This window comes from Copadichromis virginalis, linkage group LG10, assembly GCF_057382275.1.
Source record: "Copadichromis virginalis isolate Kocher_CV1m ecotype Utaka linkage group LG10, C_Virginalis_male_GT1.1, whole genome shotgun sequence".
In the NCBI taxonomy this organism is placed as follows: Eukaryota; Metazoa; Chordata; class Actinopteri; order Cichliformes; family Cichlidae; genus Copadichromis; species Copadichromis virginalis.
In genome coordinates, this window is record NC_140627.1 from 15749966 (window position 1) to 15762354 (window position 12389).

The 12389-nt window shown below is 39.9% G+C and overlaps 1 protein-coding gene across 1 annotated transcript; it reads right to left on the reverse strand.

The window, feature by feature from the left end:
- Positions 1–179: 179 nt before the first annotated feature.
- On the reverse strand, positions 180–5822 carry slc22a6l (solute carrier family 22 member 6, like). Its single transcript, XM_085470164.1, has 10 exons — positions 5418–5822; positions 5227–5330; positions 4928–5082; positions 4666–4834; positions 4440–4563; positions 4238–4353; positions 3929–4143; positions 3736–3844; positions 1896–2099; positions 180–1647 (listed from the first exon to the last, which is right to left on the reverse strand). Exons 1-10 carry the CDS (start codon positions 5820–5822, stop codon positions 1560–1562), a joined length of 1689 nt encoding a protein of 562 aa, XP_085326290.1. The 3' UTR covers positions 180–1559.
- Positions 5823–12389: the final 6567 nt, after the last annotated feature.

Genomic DNA, 12389 nt, shown 5'->3' on the forward strand with positions numbered 1-12389 from the left:
TGAGGCTATAAGTATGAATCTATTTATTGTAAATCCTGGTTTGTTTGGGTTTTTTCACTCCAGACGGATCTTTTAAGGAACACGAACCAAAGCATACTAGTATTGTGACGCTGCCTTTTTTGTTAATCATGGATGACTCTATGGCCAAAATATCAACTGTTCTGATAAATGAGAGTAGCTACAATATGTGAAATCCAAGTCCAATATTTAAACACTGAAAGACAAAACCTCAATATGGTCAAGATTTCATTTTAGATTTAGTTTTCCACCTTTAATTTTTTTTTCCTCACATGGATACCTTCCCGTGATGGGAAGTTCAGCTCCTGCATTGGCATATATGCACCACTAGATGGTGTCACAAGCAGCAAGATGCGGAAGTCTTCAAATCACAAGAGTTCACCCTATGTAGGCGTGAGTGGTGCTCCGCATCAGCACTGTTTCCTCCTTTACCAGTAACATCCCCCCCTCACATCCGTGTAACAGCAGTAACTGAGAGAAAAGCAGCAAATCCGCTGAACCGATTCAAGGAAAGGGACGAGACCAAGTAATGTTTCCATAATATTCACTCTTATCATTCTTTTCGCTGACCACCATCCGTTTAATAACTACATTGATAACTACTGCATTACATTTTTGCTTGCGTGATGATCGTTTTCCGGGTGGTAACTGTGAGAACTCAAGAGAGCGGCGTTAAATCCAGAGCGTGCAGCGTGCTGAGAACAAAAGTAGTTGAATAAATTAAATGGACTGAAATCTAAGAAACTACATTTCTCGGAGGCTGTCTTATGAAAAACGCAAACAAAATCCTCTGACCCATCCAAGCTACCTGCTTCAGCAACAAAACACTGATCTGCCCTTCAAACATTAACTAGGGTGTTCAATTTTTAAAGAGTGGGGGTTCATTTCACATAATTCATGGGAAATCTGCCTTCTGCTGTGAATCTATTTATTTAGTTTTTATACTTTGTGCCTTCTGTTGTGTGGCTCATCTGCTGCTTTTATTTAAATCCAAATCCTTGATTTCTTGTTCTGTCTCGTTTTAGTTACTTCAGCTCAAAGTGACTCATGCCAGATGAAGTAGACTGAAAGGGGTTTTACTAGTATTTGTGTTCAAACGTCCATAAAAAAGACAGACTTTGAGATTTAAAAAGGATTATAAGAAGTCTTGATTTAAAAGACAAAAAGGCAATTGTTTTCCAATACGGGCTTGTGTATAGAACAATAAAGATACCAGTGGATGCTGTCTTTAACCTGTGAAAGGCTCAAATAAAGAAATCGCTCTACACATTCAAAATACAAATAAAAAATAATAATAATGACATGTGCAAAGTAAGATTAAGATCCTGAAATCTACTGATTGTCAGATAAACAGGTCTGATTGTCCACAGCGTTCTTTTCACGGTGGCGTTCGCTTCGGATTTAACTCATTTGTTCACAAAACGAAAGAAAAAACATTCGTCCAGCAATCATAAGGTGAACCAAATTTGTGGAAATCAAACAGAGAAGAGATAAAAGTAGCACTCACTCTACTTTCATTAACATGTGGAGTACAAAAACACTCAGGCAACAGGCTTTAGGAGGTTTGCCCCGGTGTCTTCCAAGATTATTGTTTCTTTTGGTGACATTTTGGAGCGTTTCCCAGATCCCCTGTGTGCAAAATAGAAAATGCAAATGTGGATACATTATTTTTTTTCTCCCTTCTCTCCCTTTCTCTTTCTCTCTTCTAGTCTTATGTGCTTTTTTTGGCCTTGAGTAAACCATGATGATTTGCTATTTGCTGTATACGTTACCCTCGAGTCCTCCTGAGTTCTGTTTCTAAAATTAATGTTTTGATTCTGGGACATGCAGAGATAAAATAAAAGGAACACATGCTGCGTCCTGGAACTCAATCTTACCTCTCCTCCACATCTTGTATTGTGTCGGGAAGGGGTGTGCCAAGCGTTTCTGGAAGAAATATAACAGCAACCCCACTGAGGATTGGCGCCCCTCCATAGATTAAACCTGGTAGCCAAGGTATGTAGTCTCCCGTGAGGCGCACCATGGGGGCCACCATAGCTCCTACACGTGCCATACTGGACACCAATCCCATGCCATTCTGACTGAGAGAGAAGACATAAAACCATAAAACAGCTGCAAACAGTCATAACTACACACTAGTAAAGTCAGAGATTGTGTCAACAGAGGGTCAGTAAATATGTAAATTATTTTAGTGATAGTAAAGAAGTGCATGTGCAGTCTTAGACTATTAAAATGTCATGAAACCATATATTAGAGCAGAGATGTCATTATGGGCCACATCCAGCCAACGTTGAACTTAAGTGGGCCAGACCAGTGAAACTCCTCAAACTCCTCTTTATATCAGTGTAAAGAAGTTTGTCTACACATTTAATACCTTAGATTTCTTAATATAAGAAAAATCAGCACAATTTCAACGGTACAGTTCAGGTTTTCTACGTGACAAAGACATTATTTGGAACTCATTGCTTAGACCAGTGGTTCCCAAACTTTTTTTGCTGGGCCCCCCTTTGTTTTACAAGAAAAATGTTCGCGTGTGCGCGTGCACAAACACATCCTCCAACCACACACACCCATATTTTGCTCCATTGCGGTTTATTTCACACCTCAAACATTTAGTAAACAATTAAGCAAATACAAGTAAACTGCAATAAATTACAGGTAGTAAGAAAATAAACTACTAACTCTTTTATGCTACGTCCACACCTACACGAGTATTTTTGAAAACGTTTTGCGCCACGTTATTGTTTACCGGAGATGAATTGCAGAATGGCAGATAGAGACAAAATACTGTTAATCTGACTATCTTCGGTTTTTACAGGCTTACATATACACACGCAGTTACTGTCCCTCTATTTAGAAAGGCAGAGGCATCACGGTGTGATTATTTTACGTGTAGTTGTTATTCCCCCGTGTAATAATATTCAACATTGCTATCAATTCATTTTCGAAAAATGCCTCGCTGTGCAAAATGGGTTGAAAAACATAAACAAGTGTGAGATACTGTTTGTCCGTGATTTAGACAGGGGGAACAAATCGTGGCAGGATCAGCCTGATATTATTTGTATCCCTCTGTAACTTTACTGTATACAGAGCTAACATCTCCAAAATGTCAGGAGTAGTTAGTCATTACAACAAGTGTGTGTGAACTAAAAATCAAGAATGTGGGACACTGTTTGTCCGTGATTTGAAGCCCCCCCCCCCCGACCCACACTTTGGGAAGGTCTGGCTTAGACCGTCCTTCAGTTTGAAAACATAAAAAGTCTGGTAGCACTTTATAACATGACCTGTGAATAATTTGCAGGCAAGTTAGGTTTTTGCAAAAACGTTCAAACGAGTACACTGTTTGTACCCTGTACTTGTTTCACTTGTTTGCAAAAACCTGACATGTTGCCCACAAAATGCATGTAAGTACAGGGTACTTACAGTGTACTTGTTCATTATTTTTTGCAAAAACCTGACTTGTTGCCCTCAAAATGCACGTAAGTACAGCGTACTTGCCTGCAATTTGCAGTTCATATTATAAAGTGTTACCAATAGATTTTCCAGTTCACAGAATTTGTAAATCTACTACTGTATAAAAAACAAAAAAGCAGCCACCCCTGGATTAGCGATTATCCTTAGTTGTTGCTCTTCAGCGAAACCTAGATTTCATTGTTAAACCAAAGTCATCTAGGTTTCCTTGCTGATAGTTTTATGGTTTTGCCAGATGAGACTTACCGAATAATGGTTGGGTACAGTTCTCCAGTGTAAAGGTAACAGCAGAAGAAAGATGCAGCAAGACAACCTTTACCCACAACAGCCAGAGAGGTCCGCAGAGTTTGTTGATCTGCAAAAAAGCGGAACATCCATCAGGTCACTCACTTGCTTCTCCTCAGCCTTATCTTGTGCACATGTCTGTGTTCTGACATACCATAAGGTACCAGCAGGTTGATCAAGATAGTGACCCCAGCGATGATGAGAGCAGCAGACTGCGACGGCCGGCGCCCTATATAACTCATAGTCACAGCGATGATGATTTTAGCTGGTATGTCAACAGCTCCAAAGATCACTTGTATCAGGTAAATATCCACTCCAAACTTTTGCAGATCCATGGAAAGGCCGTAGTAGGCAAAGCTGGTTGATAACCTAAATATAAAAATACACTTGGTGTCATTGCAGTTTCACAGAAGGTGCTGTAAATCTGTCACTGAGTGTTTCTACAAGAGCAGCACACACACACCAGGCAGCTGCCAGACAGACTGTGCTAATCCTCATGTAGGGTGTGCGGAACAGATCCAAGGCAGTGTAGGAGCCCTTTGACATGGACAGCTCATTCTTCATGGACTCCTGGAGCATCTGTGCACAAAGAGAAAACATTGTTAATATACAGTCTGTTTATGTGAAACACAGATTTATCCCAAAGTTTAAAAATATTCCCTTACCTTAATGTCAATTTTTTCTCCCTCATCACACCGTCTGTTAAACTTAGCCACACTTTTAAGTCCCTTGATCGCCCGATCAGGCTTATTCTTTAAGGCCAACCATCTTGCGGATTCATGAAACCACCTATAAGGAATATTGGTTAGGTTTGCTACATTTTTTAAAAATGTTTTAGCTTACATTGGTGACTATAGTTGAAACTTTTCAGTTCAATGATTGCCATCTCACCATGCGTAGAGGAAGAACACATAGAAAGGCAAAGACACAGCCAGGGTTAACCACCTCCAGTCCCGGATGTAGTAGGCCATCAATGCCAGGATCAGCTGGCCCAGTGTGTAACAGTAGCCACTCATCGTGCCCACCACAGTTCTCACACGAGTGGGGATCCACTCAAGAACTTGAAACAGATGAAACACATTTTCATAAGATTGGGAGCCCATGTCATCAACATCCCTTTAGTCAAGTAAAATAAAGGAACTAAAAATCATACTGAGGGACAAGCTGTTGAGTGATATGCCAGATAGAGCCATGCCACAACCAAACCGGAAAAAGCAGAACAGAGGGAAGGAAGGAGAAAATGCAGCACATGTTCCAGAGACCGCCATCAGAAGGTAAGACATGAGCAGGAGGATACGTCGACCATATCTAGAAGACATGAGGGCCATCGGTGAAACATTATTTGACTTGCTGAACTGTTTATTATTCATGCCACTGGGCAATTAAGATTTTTCTTTTCAAAGACGAGTCAAAATATTACACATTCAGCTTATTGTATATTATTGGTGTTACTTGTCTGCAAGGCTTCCGAAGAGAAACGCTCCCACAAGCACGCCTCCCATGTAGATGGTTTGTCCCATTTGCTTCAAAGAGTGCTGGTCACACACTAAATGCCACTAGCAAAAAATGCACATTACAACATATGAACATCTGCACTGCGATGACAAGTTGACTGAAACAGTGTGATAAAAATGCAGTTTTACATCAGATATGATTGTGGAGCTTCTGTCAGCCATGTTGTACGTCCAGCCATCTATGCATCCTTGCAGGTCAGCATCCAGATCATCCACACTGTTTCCCTCATTTCTCAAATTGGAGGTCCCATTTTTATCCAGGAGGTGCCACTGTGGAACAACGTAACGCTGGCACCTGTGCAATTTTCCTCTGTGGTCCTGTGGTACTGTGATCCGCAAAGCTTCCTCTGGGCTCAGCTGGGACTGTGAGAGATTTGAGTGAGCGCTACAGTAGTGAGGAGGCACCGCAGCCACAAAGTTTTGCAGCAGGTTGTGGCTGGCCAACATAAGGATGGGTGTGGAGAGGAGGGTTACGTGCACGATTTGGAAGCGGCCTGTGCTGCCCACCTGCTCAAGGAGCTCGCTGAACCCCATGCTTTTGTACAACTAGAACGCTAGAAGGTGACTTTAATGTTAATGGCACTAGATTATGCTGTTGTTTCCCAATGAACTTGGTTCCGGCACCTGTGACAACATTGAAAAAAACACTGGTTGTGAAAAACAACCACTGAATGTTGTGATAGTGTTAAATATTAGAGAGTTAAACAGACTTACCTGCCAAGTTAGTCTTCTCTAATTAGATAAACTGGAAAAAGAATGCACAGTGACTATGTTGGTTACTGTAGCATCGCCATTAAAACAATTAATGCAGCTCAAATGAATGCTAGCAAAGTGGTCCACAGACAGTCCTTAAAAAACAAAGCTATAAATGCTAAATAAAGTTAAAGTCGTCTTGTTGCTGCACCATGGAAAAGTGAGCAATCGGCTCACAAATTCCAAAAGCTTTCCTGAAGTTTGGATTACCTGAAGTACACTGTGAATTCTTGAGGTATTACCAGCTTGTTCTGCGAAAGCTGAGGTAGAGTACTCTTTGTTGTATAGTGGCAGCGTCAAGTCCTTCACTGCAAGTGAGCTTCAGCATCAAGAGTGAGCACATAACTATGCTCAGCTCGCTGCTCTGAGATGCACTCCCTGCCCTTTAGTGACTACATAACACGAAGGGCAGTGTGTGCGCACAAACGTGTGTGTGTGTGTGTTCATACGTGTCAGGCCGGCTGAATTTGATTTTCTTTGTCATTTTCTTTCTTTCTTTCGTTTTTTGAAATATTCTTTTCTTTCTTCTTGAATTGTTCGCAAATCAAGCAAGGGCCGGTTTGCTGGTAATATATGTACAAAAAAGGTATACGACACCTTTAAACAACTGAAAAACAGCAAGTATGTGTTTGACTTGTTGCATCATGCTGATAAATATTCAACTATTTGAAAGATCTGTAACAAGCTTTTGTTACACAACAGAATTAGCAGTCAATCAGTCAATCGTAAGGTGTCCTTCCATTCGTGCAATGCAGAAGAAAGGCTATGAGACAGAACCATTCATAAAGGGCAAAAGAAAAACAAAATCTTTTTCCAATTATTTGTTTTTCATATTTGTATTGCGCTTATGGAGTAGATGTTGCTATCTGAGACTGCCTGGTGTGTGTCTTGGTGATTAGTTATGAGGAATGTGTGCTCTTGTGTAAGGATCAGCATGAGATGTCAAGACGAATGAAGCTGCAGGTGCACCAAAGCAAAACAATAAACTTTGCATTTTTTCAGCTGCGAGTGTGTTCAGGAAAAGATTTGTCCTTAGATTCCTTTTTATTTGATGTATCTGCTGTTTGAGCCTTAAAAGTCTTGTTTTTTCACAGCAGCTGAAAATAAAAATGAGAAAAAGATTCAAAGGACATCTTGAACACTCTCTGCATGACCTGTGAAATTTCGAGAACGTGAAGCGCTGTTTTACATCCAGGCTTAATGTTTTACAAAAACAGGCTGTTCTGTCAGTCTGGATTTAAATTAACAATCAACAAAAGCTGCTCTGGACATGTGGACGGATAACAGAGTAACCAGAAAGGAACCAAACTGAGGGAAACACTCAGAATATCAATGAAGGTCTAGGGAGATGGCTTAGGTATCGCATGCTTTTACTTAAGTTTATGGCTCACTAAACAGCCAGTCATGGACAAAAGAAAGGCAGCGGGAACATTTCAGAAGAAGAAGAAGAATTCCTATCATATGCTTAGATTTTATTGCTTTTAGTGCAGTGCTGCCTGATCACAAGGATCCAGTATTCATTTTCAGACTTCTCCACTGCGCACAGATTTCAAAATTTCTCCAAATTCCCTGACTTTTTTGATTATTTTATTCACTGTAGATGCTTAGATATTTAAAGCATACATAATTAAACACATAGGAACATTATTTGGAACATGCTCCACAACTGTAGATGCAATTTTATGCAGATTGCAGAACCTCTGCCCATCTTTGTTTCTCTAATAGTTGGTCTCTTTAAGATGCTACTTTATACCCAATAATGTCACTGATCTGTTATTTTTCCTCACTTATTTTTGCAGCCTTTTGTTGCTCGTGTTACAACTTTTCTAAGACGTCACCACCATCAAATTCAAAATGAGCTAATATTTCTTATGAAACAGTAAAATGTGTACATTTAAATATTTTTATGTCCTTTTTTTCTATGCTCTCTGAATACAGTATAGATTTACGACATTTGCAAATCCCTACATCCTTGTTTTTGTTTTACATTTTACATAGAGTCCCAAATGTTTTGCAATTGGGGTTGCAAATACATATATGTATATATGTATCATTTGAAGCCACTTCTGCAAAGGATTCGCTTCCAAACCCACAAGCTATATCAGTCTCATGGCCCACACACAGATGTGGGGATCCATTAAAGCAGCATGGATGCATGTGTGCCAAATGTCAGCTAGATGCGACCCTAGAAAAACAAATGAAAAAATTAATATGGATAACAATATTAATATGCATTCATAGGGAAATGAACTAAATATCACTCTGAATGCCAAACTGTCAACTATGGCTCTGACCCAGAGATCACTGTGACATCAGTGTCACTTGCTGAGTTGGTTCTTTAATGCAGGGCTCAGTTTAATTAATTCACTTTCATCTTGGTTTCAGACCTGCCAACTGGAAGGACACTTTGAAACAGAGGTCAGCGCAATAACATGTTGAGACTCGAGAGGTGTGCGTGTCAGCCTCAAAGCCTCTGCAGCATACAGTCACCCATATTTACCTTTCTCTGCTCAGGTTCACAAAGACGTTGGGAATTTCAAATGGAGCTGGATTCCAGCTTAAAGAGGACCTATTATGCTCATTTCCAGCTCCGCATTTTTATTCTTGGACTCTACTACAGTAGCGTTGCGTGATTCACAGCTCCAAATAATCCTTTATAAATGATCCATTTATCCTTCACTGGGTTTTGGTGCAGTCATTTAGTTCATCCACTGGATTTATGACAGAAAATAGGCAAAGTGCATTATAGGTAATAATAATAGTAAGCTTTTTAATATAAATTGTAAAAATAACAACTATAAATAAATATATATATATATTATTATAATAAAAAATAACAGCTGCAGTAACTAATTTTAGACCAATAGAAATGACACCCCGATTTGCAGCAGCGGAGAACAAATGAAAAATTTGCTCTGGTCACTTCATGGAAGATGAGGGGATAACCTGATGATTGCAATTAAAGTGGCACACAGACCTACGCATACATTTTCATGACAGTTCAGAGGAGAAACAAAGTAAGGAGTCATCATCAACGGATACAGTAATCAAGAGAAAGAAAAATACAACAGCAACACCATCTTTATTTCAGTTTATCCTGATAAAATCGAGTTGTAGGGTTTACTTACAAGCAATGAAAAAACTTTCAGTATTGAAATGCTCAAACCTCACACCTGGAGAGACAGATACAGCCTGAATGAAACATCTATCGCAGGTTTTAATTCTTTAATTGCCAGATTAAAAAATGCAATCAAATAAAGTAGTAAAAGTAATCAAAAAGTAATCAGAGGTAGAAAGCTAACAACGTGCAAAAAAACTGCAGATGTGTCATCAAATTACAGATCACGGGGGACTAAATCCGCAAAGTCTGAAAAAACAGGAAATTGCCATTTGAACAGTGAAGAAAAGGTTTCTTTTGTGGTTTTCTGAAGATGGTGTATTTTATGATATGCACTTGCTAAAAAGATAGACAAGCTCTAAAGGTTAGGGATTTATCAAATTTATTACATCAGTAAAATGTGACAAAACATGTGCATCTTCTCAATGTTTACCTCTTCCTCAGTTAAAACCTGTTAAACATAAGTGGATACGTAACACTTTAACTTTCAGTTAAGTACCAGTACAAAGATTATAAAAACAGTTTAACAGAAGTCTGACCCCACGAACCGTTTCAACATCAAATAGAACATAAGTTACACAAACTGTCTTTGTCTTTTCCCACTGACAATCTGTGTATCTTTAATGAACTGCAGTAATCACTCTGACCACTTCTTCTGAAGTTTAGTTTTAGTCTTTACTATCAGAAGCTGTTCTTGCCTGGTTCCTACACTTTTTCTGCAACAATTTGTTTTACCCAGCTTCTTGTTGCTTTAGCCTCCTATGCTGTAGTTTTTCATGTTCATTTCTGGCCACCCAGTGATTGGTTGAGATAATATTCAATGTTTGCTGTTTAATGCAGAGAGATTTCTTTTCATGCTGATCAGTGTAGATATAGTTCTGCTAACGTATATATCATATAAGATCAGTTTTACAAGGTACGCCAAGAAAAGAGCATCCATACTCACCATAAAACCATATTACAGTAAAACTCAACCTCAACAGTAACCCTGATAGTACTGGGGGTGGGAGGGTGGGTGGGGGGCTGTTCTTTCTTTTCATTTATAAATACTATAATGAGTTCACAAGGCCCATTTATGTTTGTATTCTTCACTGTAACAGATTGAATTTTATGGGGTAACTGCATTTCACCCAGTGAAAAACATGCCTATGCAGCTGCCCAGGCAATGTGTGCATATTCTCGCCACATGAACCTGCTCTCATCTGTGAAAAGCACAGGTCGTCATTGGTGGACCTGCCAATTGTGGTATATTAAGGCAAATGCCAGTTGGGCTCCATGGTGTTGGGCAGTGAGCACAGGGCACAATAGAGGATTTTGTGCTCTCAGGCCACCCTCACAAAGTCTGTTTGTGATTGTTTGGTCTGAGACATTCACATCAGTGGCCTGCTGGAGGTCCTTTCGCAGCTCTGGCTCATCCTGTTCTTCCTTGCACGAACAATCAGATACGGTCCTGCTGATAGGTTAAGGATCTTCTATGGCCCTGTCCAGCTCTCCTAGAGTAACTGTCTGTTCCCTGGAATCTCCTCCATGCACCTCATTTTGTGCTGGTAGATACAGTAAACCTTCTGACAATGGCACATATTGATGCTCTGGTCCAGGTGTCATCGCATGCTACAAGCAGTTGCACTGACCCTAGCCAAATGCAAAACTACTGAAAAAAATAATAACAAAGCAGCTGAAACTGATTAACAACTCCCTCTGCCTGTTTCCTGAACAGACCAACATCCTAGAAGTTTAATGACTGATGCTATACTCTGATTAAAAAGTTTTCTTTTAATTTTTTTGAGTATTATATATCACTTGGTTCAATAACAATGTCTTATGTTAATTTCTGCTTTTTGTAACCTTGATCGCTCAGTGAAAGATAAGCCTACCCCTGTAGCATGTCCGTATGTGATGAGACAAATTAGATTTGGAGATGTATCTGTAAAATTTTTAAGAACTGAGGGACTGAATGTAACAAACCCAAAAACAGGCAGAATGAACAGTCACAGCAGATTTATTGTAGAACTCCAGTGATAACAATGGGTAGGAGTTAACTGCTCAGAGTTGCAGCTGGCAGTGTTTGGATTCAGCTGGTGGATGTGAATAAGAGAGATGGACAGGCAGGCGTGGTAGCTGATGATGTGAAGCTCTGGTACCAGACAAAGGATTTGATGCACAGGAACTAACAAAGACTCTTAGGAGGTCAGACAACAAAGCGACAACATTATAGAACTACAACTTGGACGCAGTGTTAATACCATATTGACAAACTGAACAACTGAGTCAAGAGCAGGAGCTTGATTGGTGGATTAGTCTCATGTAATCAAGTGAATTGGCAGCAGGTGTACGCCACATCCTGAAAACACACACACACACAAACAGAATACTCCACTCACATCTTGCTTCCTGAGCTGCAAGCAGTAGAGGTAAGGAGACCTGAGAAGCGAGGCAACCGGCATTTAACAAAATGAGGTGTCTTTGTGTCAGAGCTATAATTTTAAAGCAGCGTCAGTTTATTAGAAACACATGCTGCACAGTTGCAGAATCTTTGCATTCTCTCGTGTCCATGTATCTTTGTGCTATAAGAATAAAATGAAGTCACTCAGTTTCACTGGACATATTTGAGGAAGGCAGGATTTGGGTTTTTCAAGGTCCAATTTCTTTTTTTCTTGTCAGGTTTGGAAAATTCATTCCAAAACATCACACCTGGAAAGACATCTGTGCCTAAACACCTGTGCCATTTGGTAGATGCTGTATTACCCTTTTATTTATGCACTTGGCTGATAGATCTAGGTTTGTCAGCCAGGATGTCAAGCTGACATTCACACTTTAACGCAGTCTCAGCGTTTATGTGCAGCGAAATTGTTAACATAATCTAAAAAAGCAGCCAAAGGTTTCTCAGAAACAGTCGCTGAAGAGCTGCCATTTTTAATGATGATGCTTTGATTCATTGTTTTGGAATAAAGGCTGTGAATGGATTTATTCACTACAACAAGTATCGTCAGTAAAAGCGCATGATAACAGCTTGCGTTGATAATTTACAGCCTCTAACTGCATCCTATCACCAGAGTGCTGTCCTCACTGATATAGTGCCTGTGGGTCTCGTGCTGGTATTGTCTAGCCTGGGGCTCGGGACCTTGGGCTTATCAGGCGCTCTGATCCCTCTCTTTTTTTTTTGTCTAATTGCATCTGTGTGCTACATTGCTATCATTAGTTGGTTTAACCTACATACAAGAAACCTGTTG